General features: G+C 32.0%; 2 protein-coding genes across 4 annotated transcripts; both read left to right on the forward strand.

The window, feature by feature from the left end:
• Window positions 1-8,455: 8,455 nt before the first annotated feature.
• LOC123919656 (telomere repeat-binding protein 4-like) lies at window positions 8,456-13,578 on the forward strand. Of its 3 annotated transcripts, none has more exons than XM_045971631.1 (9): window positions 8,456-8,501; window positions 9,554-9,693; window positions 9,780-10,458; window positions 10,720-10,944; window positions 11,028-11,107; window positions 11,250-11,479; window positions 11,925-12,248; window positions 12,322-12,385; window positions 13,196-13,578. In XM_045971631.1, the coding sequence occupies exons 2-9, from the start codon at window positions 9,613-9,615 to the stop codon at window positions 13,373-13,375; spliced, it is 1,863 nt and encodes a 620-aa protein (XP_045827587.1). In that variant the 5' UTR covers window positions 8,456-8,501; window positions 9,554-9,612; the 3' UTR covers window positions 13,376-13,578. The 3 variants fall into 3 exon arrangements, with proteins under 3 accessions (XP_045827587.1, XP_045827586.1, XP_045827585.1); XM_045971630.1 differs by having other exon boundaries at window positions 8,463-8,538; XM_045971629.1 differs by having other exon boundaries at window positions 8,486-8,833.
• Window positions 13,579-16,210: 2,632 nt separating this feature from the next.
• On the forward strand, window positions 16,211-18,891 carry LOC123921929 (ribosomal RNA large subunit methyltransferase E). The gene is made up of 3 exons (XM_045974662.1): window positions 16,211-16,647; window positions 17,974-18,232; window positions 18,328-18,891. The coding sequence occupies exons 1-3, from the start codon at window positions 16,318-16,320 to the stop codon at window positions 18,450-18,452; spliced, it is 714 nt and encodes a 237-aa protein (XP_045830618.1). The 5' UTR covers window positions 16,211-16,317; the 3' UTR covers window positions 18,453-18,891.
• The last annotated feature ends 8,840 nt before the right edge of the window (window positions 18,892-27,731 follow it).

Below are 27,731 nucleotides of genomic sequence, written 5' to 3' on the forward strand. Positions count from 1 at the left end.
GGTACATCCGGTGCACTTGTTAAACATACAAAAAATAGAATTAAAATTTATAGTTAATATTGATAAAAACAACTTTTTACACTTTCAATACATTTAATGCACGAGTTTTAAAACAAAATTTCCTTATTTATGTGTTTAACTAGTGCACCAAGTGCACTATTTAACATTTTCCTAATAAATAATAATAAATCACAAATGGAAAAACTTATTTTTATTTTTTATTTCATTCACATACAAGTATTGGCTTTAGACTGAGTAACAAGATCATTTATTTTTTAGACCGGTTTAAAATAACAGTTAAGATTAAGAGAGAAGTACAACTAATTATATTAAGATTAGTTAAAGACACTTACCTGGTTCTTTTAGCGCGTAAACAGAAAGCAAACCCCATATTTTGATATAGTAAAAACTTCGAGAGAAAGTAAGAACAACATAGTCGGAGTGCCAGTAAAGAGCTTCAGCCTGATAACGTGTTAGAAATAAACTTCTAGAGTCATGTCTCCGAATCTCCAACGTTGAAGACGTTAAAGTCATTGAATATGTGTTGGATCTGGATCGAAGCAAATCTGCAAATCTGAACAAAACAAACACCGTATAAAGACGGAACGTTAAACAACACTGGACAAATAAATCACAAAGATGAAAGACTCAAATAAACTCAAGAATATGTGAAAATCACTTATTTAAATAAAAACGTAATTGAAAAAGGATCAAGAAGGATGATTTTGGATCAAAATTGATCCTAAATCACCCCTCTCTGATGGATGAACAAAGGAGAAGAAACAAGAAAATTAGGTTTTGTTTTTTTCCTTTAGAGAGGGGCAGAGTAGTGCCTAATATATTTATACACAATAGAAAATTTCAAAGGATTACTTGGTTTTATTGTTTTTATTTTTTGGAAGGATTAGCAGTATTGTTCATTATATATTATTTATTTATTTATTTACGTAATATATGTATCATTTTTTTTTGTACATAAATGAAATAACAAGTCATTGAAAATTCACACACACATAAAGTAGAGGGATCGGGGATCGAACTCTGGCAATAGCGTCCGACACTAATAATTTTGACATTTCTGTCAGTTGAGCTAGGATTTGTGGACATATACTCCCTCCGGTCCTTTTTATAAGGAACACTTTGAAAAAATTACACATACCAAGGAAACAAATTGTACATAGTGATTTTCATTTAATACTCTTATAATTTTTTTTTCATTTATACCCTTAATTAATTACTCTTAATCCAATTAATTTACTTATTTTTAATATTTTCTCTATAAAAATAAGAGCATAAATGAAATTAAACATTTAAGACATTTGAAAATTGGTCAAAATTTCTTATTAAAAAGACCAATTTTTTTCTCCAAAGTGTTCCTTATAAAAAGGACCGGAAGAAGTATGTATTATTCTTATACTTATTATTCTTATACTTATAATATAGGCACTTCATCGGATTTAGCCATTCATTCCCCGATTTCATCGAAGGTCCTTGGATGAATCAAACTTGAACAAATCTAACTAGAGTCATGTCTATCTCAATCAATCCTTTGGTACTTCAGTGACTGATCACGGTCATTTCGTGATCAAAATATTTTTAATTAAAGAGTAGTACAAGGTAGATAACCTTGGTCGTCTCACAAGGACCTCTGATTTGACAATTAGTGAAAATAAGAATCGAGTACAAACTATAAATTATGGGGGTTTCAGTTTGTTAAACAGAAACAGAGATAACAGATTTAATTAATATGAAAGCAATTAATCCATCGGTTTTGGAAACTTTGTTTGTCATCTATCATAGGTTCTCATAAGAATGTTCATTCAGTTTATGCTTCGGCTGATTATAGAACTAATTTAACAAGCGAAAATCAGTTTTATAAAGAATTCGTTGATTAAGCACCAGCGTGTTCAATTAACTATGGTGATGATCAAGCGTCACCGATAACACAGTTAACATCATGACAATAATTCGGCAGCCCTTTTTACGGCGAAAAAGCATATAACAGTTTCCTATTCAGATTAATTTAAACAAGCGATGAATTAATTCGAATAGTCTCAATGGTATGAATATGAAACAAAATAATTAAGCATCAATTGTATCAAACTCATACACAAAAGGGAGACACGAAAATTGATATATGATAAGCATAAACATATGAATTGATATTAAAACCACCGAACCTCAAGAATCAAGAACAAGTTCCCTACACCGATGGATCAATAGAAGGTTTAGTTCTCCATAAAAATGGAGCAGCCGCTTTTCTGTTCTACAGTGCGTGAATACAGACTGAGCAGCCCTAGCTGCGTTTTCTAGTTTAAATATTATGGGCTTCAAAAGTTACGGGCCGAAAACATAAGTTTGGGTCGAAAATAAATTAAGTTATCACGTTTGGAACATAAACACAATTATTTGACACACTTGCGCTCCGAACTGGGTTTTGGCCTCAACATGAAAGTTGTAGCTCCTGATCTCAGCTTTCCAACGCATCTTCCCGCGCCTCAATCCGATATTCGTAACTCCAGTTATGACCTGCGGACTGGAAGGGTGTCAAAGTGCTATTTATTCATAAATTAAGTGCGAAAATAAAATAAAGTTAGAAATAAACTTAAATATAAAAACACGTTAAAATAGTGAAAATAGTAAATTAAACCATAGGAATACACTAGTACAATAGTAGAAGAATGTGCATTAAAATGCACTGATCAAATTCCCCCACACTTGAACTTTTGCACTCCGAGCAAAACTTAGGATTAAAGACTTAAACTAAAAATTTAAAACACAAACAAGCATGCTATAACGTCACAAGTACCAACACATTATAAGATTCAAGCTACAAGCCTTGGATTGTTTTTCAAAGATTGGCATAACTCTTGTATGTCAACTATCAATGATAATCATGCGTGTGTGTGTGAACTGCCTATTACTGTCAACCAAAGTCATGACATGATCCTTCTCTAAAATACACATTCAGAATACTAAGCTCCCTTTTCTTTCTTACAACTCAGAGTTTGGTTTCAGATTTCAGCTTGAGGGGAAACTGCACTTTTCATGTTCTCTCAGACTTTTTGACTTTTATACGCAGGGACACTACTTAAGTTCGTTTAGTTATGCTTTAGGTGCTACTCTACCTTTTCACCTGACGGGATCTCATCACTTGTAATGAGTCCAACCTGTTACTCCGAGTAGAGCACCCTGCACAGCATTTGTTCCTCCAGTTTCAGGCACAGGAACTCCACATATGTCTTATTGTTCCTCCAATTTTAGGCACAGGAACTTATTTATTTTTTTTTATTTTTATTTTAAAGATATGCAGTGTCCCACCATTTAATCTAGCCATGATTCTACAATCAAGTAATCTAGCTTTTCCCCCAAACTTAGTCCTAATCATACCTCCTCATTGTATTCTATACTCAGATAACTTAGGCTAATGATGGTGTATTTTAAAGATTTATCAAGTCACTACTAAGGTTGCAAGTTTTCAGCAGTTGTGCATTAAGGTGCAAAGATTATCATGTCAAGTATCAAAACAAAAATTTCCAAAAATTTCACCAATCCTACAACTATACTGCTCTAGTCCTAAAACATGTGACTACTCATAACATTTGCATGCTGACACTATTTTTTTTATTTTTTATTTTATCTATTTTTTAAAAAAACAACTAAATGTAAAATGTTCCCCCCACACTTAAATTAGACATTGTCCGCAATGTAAAAATAAGTATAAAGTGAGAAAAAAAACGGAAGGAACACACCCGAGGGGTTAAGATGTAGCTGCTGGAGCTTCCATGTCTGGTGGTTTTGGTGGAGGCCTTTCTGCACTTCGAATACATGAAACGGGAAAAAGCAAATAGTAGATGAACTTAGATATTAGTAAAAAATCTGGTGGCTTGGGAGGAATAGCCAGCACATATGGTACACCTGCAATAACAAAAGCATGGAAATCAGACAATCCACGGTTAGTTTGTGAGTCAGATAAATTGGGTGGAAGAGATGCACAAATGGTGAAGGACAACTGCATGTTTCTTGGCTTAATCAAAGGTTTCACCAACAATTTTTTTTCTATAGTCAATGGTTTCTTCCGACTAAAATCCACATTTTTGTTGTCAACTACAAGAGTTATTGAATTTGCTTGAATTTCTGCACAAGTGGTTGTCGGCATCAAAATATCTTCACTTAAAATAGCTGCGTTGATCTCAAGACAAACATTACAAACACCACATTCACAAGAAAAAATTTCAAAAGATTTATCTACTTCAAGCGAAGTATGTAATTCATCCAAATCAGATTGTAAAGCATTTTGTGGTGTAATCTCTTTCACGCATTCACTTGAGTTCATGCTATTTACTTTGTGTTCATGAGATGAAGCAAACAATGTTTTAATGGGCTCACCTGGAGAGTCATTAAGACTTGTATCACATTGCATTACCTCCAGTGGTGCAACAGGTTGTACATTATCATGAGACATCTTGTTCTCTTGAATTTGATGGTCGATGGAGACTATTTGTTCAACATGATCAGCCTGGACTTTCATAACTTGAAGAGATTGCATATGTTGTTGAAATTGCGAATTATCTTCAACCCCTACAAATTGGTTCATACCAATAAAATTAGTATCGAACAATATAGGACATGCATCCATACTATGATAGTTTGATCCACAAAAATTACAAAACAAAAGTGGAATATGATTTTGAAAGCATGCTTGTTGTTCTCTTGCTTCCAACAAATTAATAAGATAAGCTAATTCATCCAATGAGGTACCCATTTTTTTTAAGTGTTTTTTTTTTTGGGGTCTAAACAAAAATGAATAGAAAAATAAAAAATCGTGTCAAACAAAATCTAAAAAAAATAAATATACCACCTAAAATCTCTAAAATTTAAGAAGATCTAAATATAATTTTTCCAGATTTTTTTAAATATTTCGAAAATTAAAACAAAATAAAAAGTGGTCTAAACGAAGGAATTTCGGATTTTCAGCTTGAAATTTTGTATCTTTGATACAAAAGTATTATTCTCTGATTTATTTCTGATTTTCTGATCAAATTTCGGACCAATCGGAGCTGTTGGCCGAAAATCAATTATTTTTTTCAGCTTCAATGCAAAATTCAACGTCAGAACCTGTAACACAGCAGAAACTCACAAAACAAAAATTGTTAGTAATGTTAGTTGATTCACAATTTTACTAATTCTAATCAGAGATCCCCGGCAACGGCGCCAGTTTGATCACGGTCGTTTCGTGATCAAAATATTTTTAATTAAAGAGTAGTACAAGGTAGTTAACCTTGGTCGTCTCACAAGGACCTCTGATTTGACAATTAGTGAAAATAAGAATCGAGTACAAACTGTAAATTATGGGGGTTTCAGTTTGTTAAACAGAAACAGAGATAACAGATTTAATTAATATGAAAGCAATTAATCCATCGGTTTTGGAAACTTTGTTTGTCATCTATCATAGGTTCTCATAAGAATGTTCATTCAGTTTATGCTTCGGCTGATTATAGAACTAATTTAACAAGCGAAAATCAGTTTTATAAAGAATTCGTTGATTAAGCACCAGCGTGTTCAATTAACTATGGTGATGATCAAGCGTCACCGATAACACAGTTAACATCATGACAATAATTCGGCAGCCCTTTTTACGGCGAAAAAGCATATAATAGTTTCCTATTCAGATTAATTTAAACAAGCGATGAATTAATTCGAATAGTCTCAATGGTATGAATATGAAACAAAATAATTAAGCATCATATCAAACTCATACACAAAAGGGAGACACGAAAATTGATATATGATAAGCATAAACATATGAATTGATATTAAAACCACCGAACCTCAAGAATCAAGAACAAGTTCCCTACACCGATGGATCAATAGAAGGTTTAGTTCTCCATAAAAATGGAGCAGCCGCTTTTCTGTTCTACAGTGCGTGAATACAGACTGAGCAGCCCTAGCTGCGTTTTCTAGTTTAAATATTATGGGCTTCAAAAGTTACAGGCCGAAAACATAAGTTTGGGTCGAAAATAAATTAAGTTATCACGTTTGGAACATAAACGCAATTATTTGACACACTTGCGCTCCGAACTGGGTTTTGGCCTCAACATGAAAGTTGTAGCTCCTGATCTCAGCTTTCCAACGCATCTTCCCGCGCCTCAATCCGATATTCGTAACTCCAGTTATGACCTGCGGACTGGAAGGGTGTCAAAGTGCTATTTATTCATAAATTAAGTGCGAAAATAAAATAAAGTTAGAAATAAACTTAAATATAAAAACACGTTAAAATAGTGAAAATAGTAAATTAAACCATAGGAATACACTAGTACAATAGTAGAAGAATGTGCATTAAAATGCACTGATCAGTGACAGAAAATAGAGAACATGGTTCTCAATTTCTCATATCATCGACATTCCAAGGTTTCATGTTGGTGAACCTAACACAACCATATGAGTCGACCGAGAGATGGTTGTTCAAGAATTGAGCAAAATATGTACTAATCTCGTGTTTGGTGGTTAGAAACTTCAACAACTATTCAACAAAGATTTGAAGAAAAATGAATTAAGGGTTTTTAGGATTTTGTTTTTTTTAGAAGTTTAGACAATTGGAAGAATAAGGAAAAATAAGTGAGGGTTGTGTATGTATGGAAACATTTCGAATTATAAAACTCGAAGCGTGTTTGTAAGTGTTCGAGTTCTAGAACTCAAGCGTGTTTTTTCAAAAATGTTCAATGTGGGAGGCGAGGGAAGGAAAATGGGAGAAGACGACTATGTATGGTGGTGGTGATTATTCTTCTTCTTCCTCAGTGTCCGAGTTCTAGAACTCAAAACTTCAATTACATGTTCTAGAACTTGAGCAGCATAATTTTGGAAATCGATAGGGGTGCACAAAAAGTTTGAAAGATGACCAAAAGAAAATCTTGTGTTTTTATGTGTTTTAGATTGAATTGTTTTTTTGTTGTTGTTAGGTCGTTGTAGCTTAAAGAGAATAATACTCATTTAATTATGAGTATTCTTGTAATTTTTTTTTTTTGACAAATAGTATTGTTAAAATTTAATGATTAGCACATTAAATTTTGAAAAAATTCTTATAATAACAAAATTTTCCATTAAATTTTTATAATGTACTCCCTCCGTCCCAAAATATAAGGGAAAATTGGTCAACTAAAGTTGATGTATTTAGGAGGGTGTATTGGATTGAGATTTCATGGGATTTTAAAAGACTTTTTTATGACAAAAAAATCTTGAGGTATTCAATCAAGACTTTTACAAAAGTTAAATAAATTTTGTGGTATTCAATTAAGACAAACATGATTTTTTTTTCAGGGCAATAAAATCCGTTGGTATTCAATTGAGATTTGGTACTACTTTTAAAATGTCTACTGGTATTCAAAAGTCTACCGATTTTGATGGATTCTTTTATGGAATGGATTTTGAGAGACTTTTTAGTTGAAAATACACTTGATAGACTTTTTCAACAATCTCACCAAAAGCCTTGAGACTTTTTTGAAATCTCCAAGACTTTTTATTTTCATCATCACTGTATCAAATTTTTTTTCTTTATTTTTTCATAGTTCATCATCACTGCACTCCTTCTTCTTTTCTTTGTTCACTTGTTCAAGAATCTCACCAAAAGACTTGAGACTTTTTCAAACTCTCCAAGATTTTTTACTTTCATCATCATTATATCAGTTCTTCTTCTTCTTCTTCTTCTTCTTCTTTTTTGCAAAAAAATATTTTAACAAATTCTACATCTTTTTTACAAACTTTTGATTCAATACAACTTTTTACGGCAAATTTTTTTTCGTTACCTTCATCTGCTTCTTTTCCCATCAATGGTGATAATGGTTTTTATTTGTGATTAGAAACATATACGTGAAAAAAATGTAAGGCTTTTTTTTTGTTTAAAAATTTGGATTCCCAAAAAAATATAATTTCTTTTATTAAAATTTATTGATTATTTTAAAATTTGCCTAATATACAAAAGTTTCTTAATATATAAAGTATTATGAAATCTTGATTGTAAAAAGTTTTTTGAAAAAAATCTCTCAAAATCCATTCAAATCATGTGTTAAAAATCTTGATTGTAAAAAAGTCTCTGTAAAAAAGTCTTTAAAATCTCACAAAATCAATATAGTCCAACAAAATCTCATAAAATCATCAAGACTTTTTTTGCCAAAATTGTCTCATGAAATCCCAATCCAATACACCCCCCTTAGTCCAAATTTTTAACCAAATACATCAACTTTTTTGACCAATTTTCCCTTATATTTTGGGACAGAGTAGTACTAGTATATTGTATATATATATATTTTCGGACTGAGCAGTAAAATTCCAATGTGGCAATTTCATATACGACATTTAAGAGTAAGAATCTTCCACGTGTACATGCCATTTGTCGTCTTTTAACTGGCTGTTCACGTTGTTCGGTCAAAAGTAACTTAGAAAGAAAGATAAAAGAAAAGAGAAAAAAAAACAAAACAACAATAAAAAAGGGTTTTAGCTTTCAGGTAACTGTTGCGTAGTTTTTGTTCTTTATTCATCTTGGTAGGGTTTTCTAATTTTCTATCTATCAATCTTACTCACAAAAAACAAAATATTGTTTAATATTTTTAAATTTAAAATTGAAAAATTGAAAGAAAGAAAGAGAGAGAAAGAGAAGGGAATTTTTGTGACTAGGGATTTGTAGTAGTTTCTTAGATTTCATTTCTTTTGCATTTTTCGTTACTTCCAATGTTTTGATTTTTTCCCCCTTTCCCAATTTGTTGCATTTTCCAAACCAAATGTTTTTTCCTGCAAATTCTGTTACTTGATCGCAATTTAATCAAACAAACATAGAAAGGTTAGTTATTTGCTTGTTATTAATGATTCTCAATTCTTAATTTTTGGTCTGTTTATCATCCTCTCATATTTTTAATTTTTTAATTTTAGTTATTCTTAAATTTTAAGTTTTTTTTTTTGTATTTGGGTTTTCATGATTGAAGAGGGTTTTGAAGTTTGAGATCCGATCGTGGAAGATAAGCCATGTTTGTTGTGTAACTGATTTTTTTATATATTCTAAAGTTTTGATTTTTCTTTTAAGGGTATTTTTTTTTAATATTATTTTTATGGGGTTTTGAATTTTAAGGTGTTTTCTTCATATTGTTGATTTTGCATGAAATTAAATGGTTAAATAAGAAATTTTTCTAACTTCAATGATCATAATTGGGATGTTTAGTTTTTAGTACTTCTTATCTTGCAAATTTAATGTGCAGCAACTTTATACAGCTTTATAATTGTTTCTGATTTTGCTTGTGTTGACTTTTTTTTTTTTTAATTTCTCTCAATTTTCTATTTTATGGTTCATCTACTTGTTGAATTGTGTGTAATTATCTTAATTAATGAGTTTAGTTTAAAATAGGTTTATTATGTACTGATTAGGATGGAATATGATTTGTTTCCTTAAGATGTTGCTTGCATTCAAGTCTTTGTGATGTGTTCCATGGATTTATTTTGTCAATATTGTAAATCTAGCAAAATTTTGAAAATCAACTTGATACATGGATCTTCGATTTTACGACAGAGATAGGATCTGATATACTCGTGCTTTTGATGAATTGATGAGTTATAAATGTTCGTGCTATGGTGTTGAAGAAGAATAGAAACAATGGACTAAGGGACTTTCAGGTCCCTAAGGTCCCTAGATGTCCAAGATCTGCAAGAGTAAGTAACTGCTGCAGTTAATTGCGATTGATTTTTACGTGTATTGGCTTAAACGGTATTTTACTCAAAAGTTTGAAATTGTTCAGACGAGGGTCCCATTCAAGAAACCAGTCGAGGATGACCGCAGTTGTGCTTTTGAACTACTTGCATCTTTAGCAGGCGAGTTGCTGAAGGAGAGTGAAAGTTCCGCTTCTAGCAATGCATCTGAAGTTAAACCGTTAACGGAAGAGCGATTTCATAATGGAAGCTGTGAAGAAAAAAGCAGTGAGAAACATCTTGAGATTGCTGAGGCTGATTGTATACTAGAACGCATTTCAGCTAACAATAATGTGAAGTCCGAAATTTTCAAATTGGAGAATAAGTTTGGAAATCTTTCTGATACTAATAGAGTCATAGAAGTGGCGAACAATCCGGAGGCTGGCCGTTCAGGCTTCGAGCGATTATCTGTGGATGATAAGTTTAGTTTGAAGGATCCGTTGAAATTAGGTGTTAACTCTCCTTCATTAGTCAACTTGAACAGTAATGTTAAATCTCCATTTCGTGGGGGATTGTTTCCCAATGCTTCCTTTTCGAGGAATGGGAATGATATCAAGTTAGGTTTTATTGATGATGACGAAAAATTTATCAGGTGCAACAAAGTTTGCACCAAATCGAAGGCATTTAGACCTTCACGGTGCATTGCACGCAAAATAATCAGGAAGCGGTTGACTTCCAAACACTGGAAGGTTGCTCCGAAGTTGAAGGATTATGAACATTCTAGATATGGTAATGTGTTTAACAAATATTTTGTAATCACGTTCTTCATTATCTTTCATATATTATGTGTATGAGTTAGGCTGGTTTTTCTTTTTGGACTACACTTAGTTGCAGTTCCATAAGTGCTGTTCTTATTGTTCCTTTCACAAGAGGCTGTGTTTTTTTACACCGTTGGTGACAATTTTACTGGAGTATTTCTTAGTTGAGAACAGTAGAAACAATGTCTTGAACACTTATCTCATTTTTACTGAAGGAATGTGTAATTTGTAGATAAGGGAATTACGTCTTCAAGTCGTAAGAGGAAGACCTACTACAATTTCGAAAGATCTCAGTGTCACACTCTTTTGAAGAGGAAGAAATTGTCAGACAAGGGTTCAATGGTAACTCGTGTTGGAGGATTCAGCAGCGAGAGTGTATCTGATTCATCTAAGAAAGTAATTCGTGGAAATAACCGTAGCTCATCTGCAAAAGTTCGTGTTTCTAAGGATTCTCATGGTAATTTATTGCGTGTCGTTCATTAGTATTGGTTAGCATATGTTCTTTGCATCCTAGAGTTGATGATTTGTCCTTGTGTACAGTAAAGTTTAGCATCGAGTCATTCAGGATTCCAGAACTTTATGTCGAGGTTCCCGAAACTGCAACTGTTGCTTCATTAAAGGTAGGATAGATATGGTTTTAATTTGATCTTATTATGGTAAGTATTAAATCTATTACTGCTTTCATCGAGCCTTGTTAACATATTGAAGGGGCTGCGGAGCATATTTTGTCAATATATTTTTATTATTTACAAATTTTTGTAGAGGACAGTCATGGAGGCAGTGATGAATATAATACGAGGTGGAGTGCATGTTGGTGTTCTTGTTCAGGGGAAGAAAGTTAGAGATGACAATAGAACTCTTCGGCAGACTGGTATATCTTGTAAAGAAAATATAGATAAACTCGGTTTTGTGTTGGAGCCAAGCTCTTCTCTAGCTTCTCCAGTTGTTTGCGCTGGTAATCCTTCTCTCTGTGAAGCATCCGAGCCTACCAGGTGAGCCAAAGTTTAACAGTTTCTTTTCTTCACCATATCTTAGTCCTCTTTGGATAAACAACTTAATTAAATGCTTATAACATAAACGCCTATCAGATAAGTTCATATATATAAGACATTTCTATCAACAAAAGATAAAATAAAATCAAACTGTTTTTAATATAAGCTATAAACTATTTTTATAAGCTATCCCGAGAGCTTATGGAAATAAGCTGAAAACTGCTTATAGACATGTCATAAGCTGCTTTCTTACGCTCTTCCAAATAGTCTCACAAGTACTTATGCTAGTAGATAAGCTCAAGTAAGTCAATCGAAACATGTCCGACGTGATAATTGTCATATATTGACATGCTTCATTTAATGGTAATTTCGATTAGGGTTCAGCTCCATTCAATTGAATGTTTCTTTCGTCTATATAACTAATTTCGTAATTGGATTTTTGTAGGTCTCCAGGAACTCCCTCCATAGATTCAGGGATTTCTGTTGTCAAACAGGATTCCTCTTTGCTTGCAAATACAGGCGGCGACCTTGTTGAAATTAACCATGAATCAGCTTCTTCCCTTGCCGACAGTATATCTGATGATAAACTAACAAAAGTTTCTGGAGCACTAGTGAGTGTTCTGGATAATAGCGTAGAAGCATTAGCTGCTGTTCCCGTGAATCAGAGCACAGGACACTCCGAGCTTGTACAGCGTCGAGCCAGGAGACCGTTTACCGTGTCTGAAGTAGAAGCACTTGTTCATGCAGTTGAGGAAGTTGGAACTGGAAGGTTTGATGATTATGAGCTTCACCGTCATTTTAGGTGGCAAACATAGGTTGCTGACATTGTTTTCATTATGCAGGTGGCGTGATGTAAAGTTGCGATGTTTTGAGAATGCAGACCACAGGACTTATGTAGACTTGAAGGTACTCCCTTCTATTATATCAGAATTCTTTGACTGAAACAGTTACTTTATATTGTAAGTTTTAAAAACGAGAAAGATGAGGTAGAGCACCTATAGTGGAAAAGTGGTAGAGTCTCGACTCTAGAGGTTTAGGCATGTGTGTGAGTAAGATCTATAGAAACATTAGTAAAAAGAGTAGATACTAGATATAATGCAGGGTAGTCCATTAATTAAAGGTAGACCGTGATCAATGAAAACTATAGGTCAACCATTAATATTAATATTAATAAGTCTTATTAGGATTTAAAATGGTTTGTATTAGATTTGATTTTTGATAGGACATTTTAGTTTAAGTTTGGATTCACTTTTTTGTGACAGGTAAAAATGATTTGGAAACAATTGATTTTGATCATTATTGTTCCCAAGCATAAATGCTTTTGCCTTCAAATCTTACTTGAAACTGACATTTGGAATTCACTTTTGGTTGATTTCGTTTGATCCTTGCAGCTGACCTAGTGTGAAAAACTCTAGTTGTTATTGATTGAGCAAATCATGGCCACAACATTTTTGCTTATTTTGGTCTTAGTTGTGCATTATTACAAAGTTTGTTGCATTTTGCATTGAACATCTTTTAGAAGAAATATAATTTATGCAGTTGTTTTTGGTTTCCACATCATTAGCTACATTGTAATTTTTATTATCAGTTGAAATCAAACTCGGTACCTCAAGATTTACAACACGTGCACTCTGCGCACCAACTATTAGCTACGTTGTAATAGTAGCATTGTTTAATTATTACTAATAACTTGACGTGTCGTGTCGGTGCGTGCAGGATAAATGGAAAACTTTAGTGCACACTGCAAAAATCTCTCCTCAACAAAGGAGAGGACAGCCAGTCCCTCAGGAGCTATTGGATAGGGTTTTGGCTGCACATGCTTACTGGTCTATCCACCAATCCAAGCATCATGTTAAGCATCAAACCAATAGTGTTCAACCACTTGTGATTATGTAGAAAGACATTAACGTAATTGACTTGTGTAACTGTGGAAAACAAACTTGTACATTTTGTTCAAATTCATGTAATATTCTTCCTTACCAAATTCTTTGCTAGGCCTTAAATTTAAACAGGGTGGCAATTTGTACATTAAATAAGGAATAAGATTGTTGTACAAGGAACTTGTGTTCTTTTGTTTTTTATGTTTTGTTTTGTTGTGATTTTCATTCAATTTCATGTATGTAAGTAGAATTTTCAAAATATCATGACAGCATAATGAAGAAAATGGATAATATTCTCATGCTCCATACATTTTTAGTAGGAAAATCAAAAAACTACTTTTACCTCCACTAATTTCTTAAAAATCACACCCCTCCGAATTTATCAATTCGGACGGAGAAATATATTTCTCGCGTCTAGATGGTAAATTTGGTCAAACAGTATTTTATTGGCAAAATTACACTACAGGTCCTTTATCTTATTTTTTTGTAACATTTTGGTCCTTTATCTTTTTTTTTGTAACACTTTGGTCCTTTATCTTTTATTTGTAACACTTTAGTCCTTTATGTTTTTAATTTGTAACACTTTAGTCCCCTTTTTTGTAACAGTTTGATCCTTTATCTTTTGTTATTTGTAACACGTTGGTCCTTTATTTTTTATAAATAAATAAGATAAGGACCAAAGTGTTACAAAAAAAAAAGATAAAGGACCAAATTGTTACAAAAAAAAGATAAAGGACCAAACTGTTACAAAAAAATAAGATAAAGGACTTGCAGTGTAATTTTGCCTATTTTATTCATGCATGAGTGGTTTTTAAGAATTACGGGGGTGAAAATGAGTGGTTTTTTCAGATTACCAGGGTGAAAGAGAAGCTCACTTTTTATTAACAAAGGGGCAAGGCAACCCCTATAAAGGGTTTAGTTAATTTTATAAGGGATAAGGTTACATCCAAGTGATTTTAGGAATTAAAGTAGCAAATGAAAATGGGGAAATATGGAACAAATAAAGGGAATAGGTTGAGAAGATGAAGAAAAAAAATAGGTTATAGCCAAAATGATTGAGAAAAAATTCATATTTCCCTAACACTAGGCATAACAATGGGGCGGGGCGGGGATGGATTTTGCCAAACCCAAACCCATAAAGTTCGGATTTTCCCAAACTCATCCCAAATTCGAGCGGGGATAAAAAGGATAACCCCAAACCCATTTCCAACGGGGATCGGGTATCCCGATTACGCCTCTTTCCACATGAATTTATATTGTATTTTAGTATTTTTTTTTTATTAATTTTTTTAAAATGTCCAAAATTATTTTCTCTCAACAAAATTTTTTAAATAAAGAAAAAAATAGAGAAAATAGTTTGTTTAATACTCAAATTAAAAATAAAAAATAAATATATGAATGTAATTTAAGAGATTGTTTAAGTGTTTCTAATTTAAAAGAGGTAAAATCTAATTTTTAGTATAAGTGAGGCGGGTTCGGGTGGGTATCAATGTACCCATTACCCGCCCCAACATCAACTTTTGAAATCGGGAAAAACCCAAACCCGAACTCAAATTCAATCAACTCGAGTTTTCCCCGTCAAAACGAGTATGGTTTGGGCGGGTACCCGCAGATATGATTTTTATTGTCATGCCTACCTAAAACTATGAAGACACAGCTCACTTGTCATATTCTTATGCCAATGTTTCACCATCACAATACGATCACACACATATTCATTGGAAGAGTCTTCTATTATGAACGCACAGTTAAATATTTAGATGTAAAAAATATATTGATGTATTTATCTTCAATGTAAATACAAAGTAAAATATATTTGAGAGTGATGTATATAATATTTATTAGATGGCACAATTAAAAAAGTTTAATTATTATAAAAAAGAAAGTTTAATTAATATTATATTTAAATTTGAAAAAAGTCTTGTTGATAAAAAAAAAAAAAAAACTAAAAACTGAAAGCCTTAAATATTTTACACTATTTTTTACAAACATGTCAATTTATTATGTTAGAAATAAGGATTTAATTGATATGCACCGACGGTGTAAAATTTTTTTACACTATCAACCAATACCAACCATGTTTTCCGCCACATCACCCCACTTCACCCCACTTTCCTGATATGACATGGCAAAATAATGGTTGTTTATTGGACGATGGTGTAAAACTATTTTACACCGTCAGTGCATATCAATTAAACTCTAGAAATAATTGTGTCACATTTTGCTCGAAGTATATGTTGCTGGTCAAAGATATGAGTATTGATGAACTTGTTTACTACTCTGATTCTTTACATTGTGTTAACCTCATCAAATGTCTTCATGTCAAGTATCATATTCATGCTGTGTTGATCTAAGATACAAAAGCGCTACTTTCTCAATGTGCAGATTTTTTCGCTAAACTTGGAGCCTCCTCAAATACCGACTTCTTGACTCATGTTTTTCCTCTAGAAGGCGTTCGTGATTTTCTTAGAAACGACGCAATGAGAACCTTCTTCCTCCATGAATAGTTTTTCTTTAATTGTTTTTTCTTTAGCTTCCTTAAAAAAAAAAATAATTGTATCACATAACCATACTATTATCCATTTGAATTTACTTATTTTATTTATTTTTATAATTGAATTAACTTATTTTTAAGTTTTTGTAAAATATTTATGTAAAATAACTTATACACACAAGTACTTGTTAAAAAAAAAACTGATACATAAATAATTTTTTATAGATTAATTTTATTATAAGTTTGTCAAAATAATTTATAAAAAGCGTCTCGTAAAGATACAATTTTCGTCATTAAAAACTTATAAATAAACTAAAAATTTATTTATTTATAAAGGCTCCAACCAAATTGGTGAATAAGCAATTTTTTATTTTTCCTTTTCCCATTTCTAAAACCTTAAACCCCAGCACAGCAGACACAGCCCACGGCGGAGGAGCGGTGGAAAGAAAGAAGTGAATGGAGAGATGGCCGGGAAAGGAGCGCCTGATTTCTTCTACAAAGAAGCTCAACGGCTCGGCTACGTGGCTCGGTCGGCGTTCAAATTGGTTCAGATACAAAAACAACACAAATTAATCAAACCCGGTTCTTCCATTCTCGACTTGGGATGTGCTCCCGGTTCATGGCTTCAAGTTGCTTGTCAGAGTTTGGGTCCATTCCACAACGGTGGTTCCGTTATCGGTATTGATCACAAGAAAGTTAAGGTTCCTTCTATGCACTGTGATTCCAGGGTTCAAACTGTTTCTGCTGATGTTATGACCCTTCCTAAACGCCAACTCAGAGACCTTTCTCCAAAGGTTAATTCTATATTCATTACTATTACTGTCACACTTAGTTAGTTAGTTAGTTATCCGGTTCTGTTAGCTATTAGTTAGTTGGTTAGTTAGTGTTTTTTTTAACACTCGGTATCCGGCCCAAGAACGGATTAATCTGATGGGTCCACTGTCCACTTGCGGGCCTCAGTTAAAGTTTTGTATGGACTAGTCCACTGAAATTGATACCAGGGAGGATTGAACCCGTGACCTTGAGAGGAGCACACTCCAAGGTCGCAAGTGAATTTAGTTAGTTAGTTAACCGGTTCTGTTAGCTATTAGTTAGTTAGTTATCTGGTTTGTATGCTATTAGTTAGTTAGTTAGTTAGTTAGTTAGACATGACAATGACATATTGACGCTGGTAATAATTTGTGAAAATGGAAGAAATTGAAATGTAATAACATGTGTTGTCTTGGTATTATGTCGGCATCTGATATTGATACATGTCGAACATTGAACACACATTCAACCTGAAGTGTCGGTGTTACATAGATTACATTATTATATCTGACAATCAATCAAGCTCTTCTGTAGTGAGCGACTCGTTTTATTGTAGTGTAAAATGAGTAAGATCAACTATTGATGAACTAATGATTGGTCTTATATTTTGATGCATAACTAAGCATAATTGTGTTGAATAACTATAACTATATGACTAAGCATGAATATTATTAACTCATAATTTTTTCACGTTACTATATACTTATTTTAGAGGATCCAAATCCTCAAATTTGACTTATTGAAAGTGAGCAATTCACTTTAGAGAGTAAATGTAGTAATCGTGAGTTCTTAGTTGTTGATGAATAAGTCAAAGGTTGATTTTTCAATATATTACTTTTATGAGATTAAATTAAGGATATGCACTGGCGAGTGTACAGTTTTTACACTGACATCTAATCATAACTCTATAATTTGCCACTTCATATTATACATTTTTTAAATAAAACCCCCAAAAATAAGTTATGCATTTGTTTGATGTTTTGGCATGTTATGATTGGTTTTCAGTTTAAAATAACTTTACACCGACAATACATACCCCTTAATATCTTTGGTTATATTATTCATGTATATTTAACATAAATGGTTGATTTATTCATCAAAGATTACTTTATCATCTAGTCTAAGAGTCAATTCCCATTTTAGAATAGTCAAATGTTATAAGTAGAACATATGCATGTAAACAGTAATGCAAATGCATTATTTCTTCTCACTTAATGTTAACGAGTTTTATCTCTTCCTTTCATTAAGAATGCTCAAATCCCAATGCTCAATAGATAATTACATTGTGTCTTTGATTTTCCTTTCTGCAGCAAAAAGGATATTCTGTAATACTTTCAGACATGTGTCCCTTGGTTTCTGGAATCACAACTAAAGATGCTGCTTTGTCTTTTGAGCTAGGGATGCGAGCATTAGATTTGGCTGTTGGCAGGGTTGCTTCTGTCTGCAATTCTGATGGTGATAATCAGGATGAGGAGCAATGTAATGATCTGCCAGGTTCAGATGATGGGGGAGTGTTGCGAGTTGGAGGTCATATTGTTATCAAGCTATTGGAGAGTGAAGATGCCAAAGGTGGATTCATTTTGTTTCTCAAACCAAACTTATGTCGGTTAATTTGTTTGTGTGCATTTTACTTGATGAATTTTATTTGAATATTGTTGCTGCAGAAATCAGCCAGATTTGTAAACCATTGTTTGCAAAGTCGTCGTGGCTGAGACCTAAAGCCACAAGACCTTCGTCGAGAGAGATCTATTTGATATGTCAAGGATTAAAGCCAGAAATAAAGATATAAGTTGTTTCATGAGGCTTGTCCTGGTGAATGTTCGGCGTGAGCAGAATACAAATCCTGTAAGTTGCAACCAAAGTTCGATGGTTTTTTATTCTGTAATACAGTGCTGTCAAATAGTGGATATAACAGCGTTATAGTGCTATAGTGTAGCGGCTATAGCACCTGTAGCGTAGACAAATTTGAATAGACCACAATTTTCTGCAATCCAGGATTGACAACACAGCTGTAATGTGAAATTGGAAAATTCCCGAGTTTATATATCCAAGTTTTGATGCTAACATTATTCTTGAACTTTAACTCTTCAATGCCTTCTTATTTGTTAAGGGCTGTAAGAGATTATTTATTTTATTTATGTTGGAAAATAACATTTTATTGTTTATTGCTCTTGCTCATTCAAAATCTGATGAGATGGAAAATAACAATGATGCATGTTTCTTGTGAATTTGTGGTTCTCTTATAGTTTTTCTACAAGCTAGAGTTCATAGTCCCATTTCCAAAGCATATCAAATCCGAATCGTCCTTTGTCTCTGCGATTCAAGTGTTCTTGCTTATATTTTTGCTGCATTTGTGCTTGAAACTGATTGGTCAACAACTTACAAGTTGTTAATTTTTGCTCTTTGAGCTAGTTTAAGTTAACAATGACTTGAAATTGTTGTTTCTTTTTGCCTTTATAAATTTTAGGAACATTGTTTTTACCGTTTCTTATCTCATTTAAGCTTCTCGATTCAAGCTCGTTTTTGCATTTTAACGTGATTTCTTATTCAGGTATCACCTCATTCATTGCTTCTTCCTTCTTCTTGTGGCGCTGCTCTTAATTTTGTTCATTTAAAGCATAAAGTGAATGTGTTAAAGCCAAAATAACAAGCTCAGGTCACTTGTCACTGAATTATTACATTGAGAAGTATATTCCAAGTTATACTTTTTGTGGTTATTTCAGTGTGTGTGGTGATCAAAGGAATCATGGCAACAGCCCACATTGAGTGTGAAGCTACAAATATCAGCTTTAAATGACTAGTTATGTCATCATCTTTTTGCAATTGACAAAACACTATCAATGGTGGGACGTCGGCGAGATGGTTGGTGGTAGGTCGATGAAATGCACCATCATCCATCATGAACTATCGCACCTTTTTTCATTGAAAAACAACAATAGTTGTCACAATTATTTGATTTCAAATGAGCAGTCAAGTCGTCATCTTTTTGCAATTGATACAATGTTGTCAATATGACGGGACGTCGACAAGATGGCCGGTGGTATGTTGATGGAATGTGCCCCCGTTGTATTTTGTCGATGTTCATCTGTTGCTCAACGTTGTAGTGCCTTGGATGTGGTAGCCGTTTCTCAGGCTCCCTCTCCGGAATCGAGGAAATCATTCGAGGGGTGGTTATCCCCAATTCATCAGCTAATAATAACTCCGTAATTTGAGAGGGACACGAATAATAAAAAATGGTTTCACGGTCCAGTTGACAACCAATACTTGCTAACGCGTCTGCACACTTGTTTGATTCTATGTAAGCATGCACTATTTTGACCTCCCAGTCAAATTCTAATATTCGCCGAATGTGATTCACCAATGGTAGTCCAACTGGGCTACTAAATCTACCGGTCTTAAGCACCTGAACCACTACAACAGAGTCAACGCTAAGCTCTAAGGCCGTAAAACCCAGACTTCTAGCATAGCTCAACCCTTCAGCCACTCCCCAGAGCTGCCACTAAAGCACTACAAGCACTACCCTTTCTTCCTCTTCTACCTTTACTCATATTCGAATAAATCCAATGTTAAAGGTCCTCCATAAAGAAAGTGTTTCGCTCCTCCAAAGGAACAACTAATTGTAGCCAAAAACTGAATCACTAAGGAACAATCTCGTAAGGCATGTAAGCTAGTTTCCTCTATATTCCCGCAATGATTACACATAGCATGTCCAAGACCCATTCTACTCTTACGACGGTTCTTAAGTAACCTGTCATATAATAACAACCACACAAAGCAACGAACTCATTCTGTCACATTCAGAGGTAGAGATAGATATTACATATGTTAAGAAATGATCATAACTCAATATGTAGGGGTAGAGAATTCTTCAAATAATAATTATACCTAAAAAAAATAATTGTTGACTTTAAAATGAAAGAAATTCACAATTTTTAATATAAAATTGCTATTTATAGTACACTAACAAGTATCCTTAGAACACATGTTAAAAAAAAGTTAGATCATTTAGAATGGGGATGATCATTTTAAATGAGAGGATGATCATCTTATAAAATGATTTTCCTTTATCTATTTAACTTCAAATTTTGATAATTTTGTTATGAATTATGAAAAGAGTTTAATTATTGTGCACTGTCAGTGTAAAATTATTTTATACATTCATTTAATAATATGTTGTCACATCATTTAATAAATGTGACATATCATGTGTTTTAAAACACATTACATGATGTATCAATATATTATTGAATGCATGTGTAAAACAACTTAACATTGACGGTGTATATAAATAAAATTCTTATGGAAAAGTGTTTTTAATATTTAACAATTTAGAGATTATATTTTAGATTTATTTATTTAAAAAGTAAGCTATAATATGTCTCTTTACCATAATGAAAATCCCTCCTATTTTTTGACGTAGAAAATCACTTTTCTTAAAAGTCCGATATTAATAATGATTATTATTCCATAAAACCTACTCAAATTTTAAAATACTATTCTATATTTAAATATAAACAAAAGTTAAAATGTATTTAACTCAAATTTAGATCAAATATTTTTTTTTCCTTCTCTAATTCTATTATTAAATGACGGTGGAACATCCACAGCTAAGGTTATTTCCGCGGTGATACCAATCCATTACAAAAACATAAGGAAAACAACATAATTTTATAAGATGATATGATCTTCTCCCCAAATTTTATCAAGAATCTTTCATATCCTCTCATTTATGAGAAGATATTTTTTGGTAGTATAAATCTTATCAAGAGATTTTTTTTTTCTTCACAAAAACAAACTTAGTGAATTTCATTCATAATAATAGTTTTAATACAAGGCGGATAATGATCAAAGATCAGGGGACTAGCAAAAGAACGAGTTGTCTGAACAAGATCACAGGCTGCATCGAGAGAGATCTTATGGTAGTGTAAACTTAAATTTTTTTTTTTTTTGATAGTTTGTTTTTTAGTGTGAACAATCTAGTTTAACAAGGAGCAACTATCATTTTACAATAAATCATCATTTTTTTTTGTTGAAACAATTCATTGTCTTTTTCATTTTGATCGAAAGAGATAACATTTCAATATGAAAAGTCAACATTGATTAATAGTCAGTCAGTCGACTAAATACAGAGTATAGTTACACATAAAACCCAAAAAAATTAGCCTAAATTTTACACCCTCACAAGATAAAACAAGAAAGATAAAGAGACGCAATGGAAATTAAAAAATTAAACTAATCTCTTTTTAAAACACAAGAAAACTCTTGTAAAAAAAAAAAAACACAAGAAAACTATCCACACCAGTACATCGTCCTTCCACTTCCACCACCCAAATTTCAACACGAGTCAATTTTACACAACCATGGGCCCAAGGCCATTAATATAAATTACTCCCGCCAAAACCAAACATATGGCCTAAATTTGAAACACAACACAAAGACTTTCCTAGTACACTTTCAATTTGGAAAAAACTAGAATCAGATCAGATAGAATCCAATGTCTTTTACCCTTTGGGTCCCACACTCCACAAAATTTCAAAACACACTGTCTTTTTGCCACGTGGATTCTCCTTAGCTTAGATTCCAACACAAGCTTACGCGTTTTGTTTTTTCCAAAAGAGAAAAAATAAAAAAAAAACTTCCTCAGCAAGTAAATTAAAAAGTTCCCACCAACCGTGTAATTGTAACTATAAAACCCAATTATCATCACATTTTTTTAAGACACAGAAGAGAAAATACACTCTCAAAAATGGTTATGAGATTGGACATTGAAGAAGGTTGCCGGACACCAAAACACAGCGGTTGTCGGATACCGGTGATGGCATGTCCTCCGGCACTGAAAAAGAAGCCGCGGGTTAATTCAACTAAGAGGGCTCCACCTAAGAATGGTTACTTCAAACACCCTGATTTGGAGCTGATTTTTAGAGTTGTGCCTACAAGGGAAAGCGTTAATTAGTTCTTCTAATTTGTTCTAACGCATATACTTGTGAAATATGTTTTTCTTTTTATTTTTAAATTTGTAGCTTTGAGAACTTTACAAAATTTAACTCATCATTTAGTTGCTCTCATGTAATCCATGTATGAAATTGGTGTTCATAGTTCATATTTTGTGTTGTAATTTTCTTTTTGATTGATAATATAAAAGGCTGGTGGGAAACGTTGGTGAAATTTATTACTTATGTATATTTATTTTTTGTTGTATTATATTTGAACTATTGTGCGTGGAATCTAGATTCATTGTCGTGAAATAAGCACGCAGTTGTTAATATAATTTTCGGCCGTTAATTTAAGATTGAACGATTCAGATTTTGAATAAAATTTTATAAGGAAAACAATCTCAACCATTCAACATAGATCGGACGGTCCACATTCGTTACAACACTCTACTGTAATTGTGGCAAATTCACTTCCTTGTGGGCGTGTAATATTCGCACCATAGTACCATACACACCGGCATTAGAAGCATCAATGTAAATATTCATGAAAAAATATATTCATCCACCAATTTTGAAGCCACAGAGTATGTTATATAAACAATAATATAGATTTACCCTTGTGTTTGTATTGTGTCAAAACAATGTGTCAAAATAACATCACTGACCTCCGAAGATTTGTAATACACCATTGTGGCTCACAAGAGCTCCGTCATGAGTCTCATGGGGTCGATGGATCTTCAACGTTGACCGTTAGTTGACTGCCTCTGCCATTAATTTACATTTATTTAATGTGTTTTGACCAAAATAATAATTAATGTTGACTACCATAAATGTTTAATAAATGGTTTTGTTTTTGGTCAAAATGTTTAATGAATGTTTTTTTTTTTGACTCAATGTTTAATGAATGTTATTAATATAAATGTTTTTGGTACATTATTAATATAAATTTATTTAGGCCAAATAAATAATACTGTAGTTTTTTAAAAGGAACTCTATGATAAAGAAAACTGGTTTCTTTTTGAAACTTTTTAACTTTTAATTAAATTAGTAATCTTTTATTTAATTTTATTTTAATATGTTTTTATAAATTGATTGGATCCTTTTTATGAGAAACAATTAACTTTTTATTTTTATTGAATAATTGATGTATTTGACTTATATTATAGACTGGATAAGTAAGCTATTTAATGAATTAAAAAGTGAGTTATTTCTTACATTGAAGAATTTAATCTGCTTATTAAGACTAAAATTTTGGTTTGTTAATACTCCCTCCGGTCCTTAATATAAGAAAAAAAGTTCATTTTTTAGATACATTGAATGATTGATGTATCTATACCATATTATAGACTAGATACATCAATCTTTCAATGTATCTAAAAATTGAACTCTTTTTCTTATATTAAGAACCAGGAGTATTATATTGTCCACTAAAAATTTTATATTACACATCATTATCATCTAAATCTAAATTCGTTCCAATCTATTCATTTTGACCTCAAGTGATAGTGCCAATACACTCCACCATCCACATCATTTCTTGTCCCTTTTATAGATCATCATCTATTTTTTCAATTGGATTGATTTATTTTTTATTTGAATCGAGCATATATTATTTGCGTATAGTTGTAGAGATTAATTTATCGAGCTGTATTAATGGGTTGTTTTCTAACCCATAATTTTTGATTATGAGGATATCACTTATCATCGAGGACATCAATTATTATTATTATTATTATTATTATTACTAGCGGGCCAGGCAGGCGCGTTCCGCGCCTGCCTGTGTCTAACTTATGTACCAAAAAAAAAGATACGCCTTATGTTATGGTGAGTTTGTTAATAAAAGATTTTTGTTGCTACTAAAAAAAAGCAAGGGTAATGTTGGTATTATGAAAATTCTACCCAAAAACTCATGTATTCTTTTTATATATTACTAGCGGCCAGACAGGGCGCGTTCCGCGCCTGTCTGTGTGATCCATATTTTCTATTATGCAAACTTATGTTGAAGATTATTCTAAATTTTTCATATATTTATATTAAGGGAAAATGTGGACATTTCATCAGACGGACTATTTTGCATATTATTAACTAAGATATATACATTAGAAGAATATCTCATATCTGTCTCTCCACATTTTTTATCATTATGCTTAGAATTGTGATGGTACTCTTTTGGTTTCACATCTACCAGTAATACGAAATACAATAAGTCATGCTTTGTAAATTGAGTGTTAAGACATTTTTCAGTAATGAAGAGAAATGATCTTTATAATTCTATGACTTACTTTTGATGGCAAATAGCACATACCCTTTTGTGTTAATTTCATGCAAGAGCATATGAAAATGAAATTAATCAGATAGTACTTATAAAAAGCTTATTACAAAATTGAAGATCATTGCGGTGAAAAACTATTTTGGTAAAACATATGTTAATTATAACAATTAGCTAAATCCAAACTTAAAACTCTAATGCTTAATCCTTTAACCACCCCAACCTGAAAAATAGAACTTGGTTAATAGAAAAGTTCACACCAAACTCATGTATCTCTCATAAATGAATTCAAATATTGGTGAATGGCTTATCCCCACTCCTTGTTAATTCTTTTTGTGATTAGTAATGGTTAATTATATAATTCGGTATATGTTTTTGCCTATTGTTTTCCTCTTTCCTCCCTAATAAAACCATAACCATAACAAAAAATGGATCGAAAGAAAACTACCATCAATTATTGTGGAAGAATGAAAAATAAAAAATGAAACTGCAAAAAAGAAAATAAAAAAAATAGAATCAGTGCAGTAGAAAACATTAGAGAAAAAGGAAATGATAAGAAATATAGATGGTCGCATGGAGTATTTGTTCTCAGATACATTTGATGCGGTTAAATTCCACCGCTAACATTATGCATATCATTGGTATGCAATGGTTTTGGTAATTTTTTTTAGAAACGGAGTGAAGTTGAGGGTGACACACGTAACAATATAATGCAGTTTCAATTTTTATTTTTAATTAATTAAAATCAGTTAATTGTAAATGAAGGGTAAAATTGGAAATAATAAAAATTCACACCAAATTGAGACATCCCCTTTATATTATGTATAGATTAATTAATTAAAATCAGTTAATTGTAAATGAAGGGTAAAATTGGAAATAATAAAAATCCACACCAAATTGAGACATCCCCTTTATATTATGTATAGATATAGATAGTATAGAATAGATATAGATGAAAAAACCATAAAAAAAAAGAGAGGAAGTTAAGGGCAATTATGGAATAATTTAAAAACCATAAAGGAAGTTAAGGGCAAAATGGACCAAAAAAATCCAGCCCAAACTCCCTTATCCCCTTTATATATTGTTATAGATATAGTATAGAATAGATATAGATGAAAAAACCATAAAAAAAAAAAGAGGAAGTTAAGAGCAATTATGGAATAATTAAAAAACCATAAAGAAAGTTAAGGGCAAAATGGACCAAAAAAAATCCAGCCCAAACTCCCTTATCCCCTTTATATATTGTTATAGATTTACTGTAACAGCAAAGCATAAATTATTTCTTTACTAGTGTATATTTTTTATTATTTTACACTTTTTATTCTCTATCTTAAGCAGTAAATCTATAAAAATGATATCAATTGCTAATAAATTTAAAATGACATCATTTACCCTCACAAATTACCCGAGGTTTTTTAAATTCTACATTTAACATTTTGAAGTGTGAGTTTGTTCGAATATTTGTAGTTCTCCACTTAGACCATTTACAATGGTTTCAACATTTAACACCAACTTTTTCAATTCTCAACACTCCACATCATTTCCTCTTTCTTCCACCTAATAATTCAATACTCATTCAAAATTTATTCTCTCCAATGGTTTTTCATTCAACACTCTACCCCAGCAGTTTTATTTTATATTTTTATTTAAATTTAAATTTTTGTTTTTATGATTACATAAAATTACAATTATCGATTAAAATTAAATTAAAATAATAAACACTTAACAATTTATTTTTTAGCTTTTGTAATAAAAACAAAATTTATTTAAATAATTATTGGGATAATTAGAAGAATTTTGGTTATTGAAATTATTATTGGGATCCATTTCACTAAAAAAAACTAAAACTTCAAAATAAACACTAATAGAAGGATAAGTAATAAGATTAAGATAGTGAAAAACTTTTTTTTTTTTTCTGTGTCCAAATCAAATGAACAAAGTCTCTATTTATAGACAAAAAAAAAATCATGAATTTTGGTAAAAAAAATAAAAAATTAATTTGCAATAAAATAATTGAGTACAAAGTATTAATGTGATAAAAATTCATACAGCCAATCAAAACGCGCCACATGTCCCTCCTTTCAACATTCAACTATGTTAAATTTTTTCAACACATCTCTCCTCCACATCATTCAACACATATTTTCAACGTACCTCTCTAATCATTCAACACCCAAACTCAACACTAGTGTTTTAAAAACCGGACAGGCCCGGCCGGTCGGACCGGAGGTTAACCGGTCTGGTTCGACAATCAGATTGTCCAAGTTATTGAACCGCAGTGAACCGGTATGAACCGGAATAAACCGCAGAAAACTGGTGAATCGGCGGTTTATTCAAACCGGCCGGTTCAACTCACGTTTGGATTTTTTTTTAAATTCGTTTTTTTTTTATGTTTTTTGTTTTGGAACGCGTTTTTTTAAAAAAAAAATCAAGTTATTCCATTTTTTTGGCACAACATGTGTTTTCATTTAATGTGTTAAAATATTGAAAAAGTGGTTGCCACTATGCTACAAATGTTACTTGTTATTAAGTTTATATTTTATTATATATATTACTACATATAGTCTTCTACTTATTGTATGAAAACAACTTTCCACATAAATTTTGATCTTTTCTAATTACACAATTACTTTTGATTTTTTGATTTTTATATTTTTTAGATAAACTTCATATTTTGTTTATTGTTTGTCTTGTGTTGATTTAATTTTTCAACTCTCACTTTTTGTTTACAATGAAGTTAATGATCGAACTCAAGACTTCATTCATACAGAGTATATCTAAACCTCTCACCACAAAACTTCATTTAATATTAGGTCACTGGTTTTATTTTATTTATTATCTACAAAAGTGTGTCTTTCTAATAATA

Source organism: Trifolium pratense, linkage group LG4, assembly GCF_020283565.1.
Source record: "Trifolium pratense cultivar HEN17-A07 linkage group LG4, ARS_RC_1.1, whole genome shotgun sequence".
Taxonomy (NCBI): domain Eukaryota; kingdom Viridiplantae; phylum Streptophyta; class Magnoliopsida; order Fabales; family Fabaceae; genus Trifolium; species Trifolium pratense.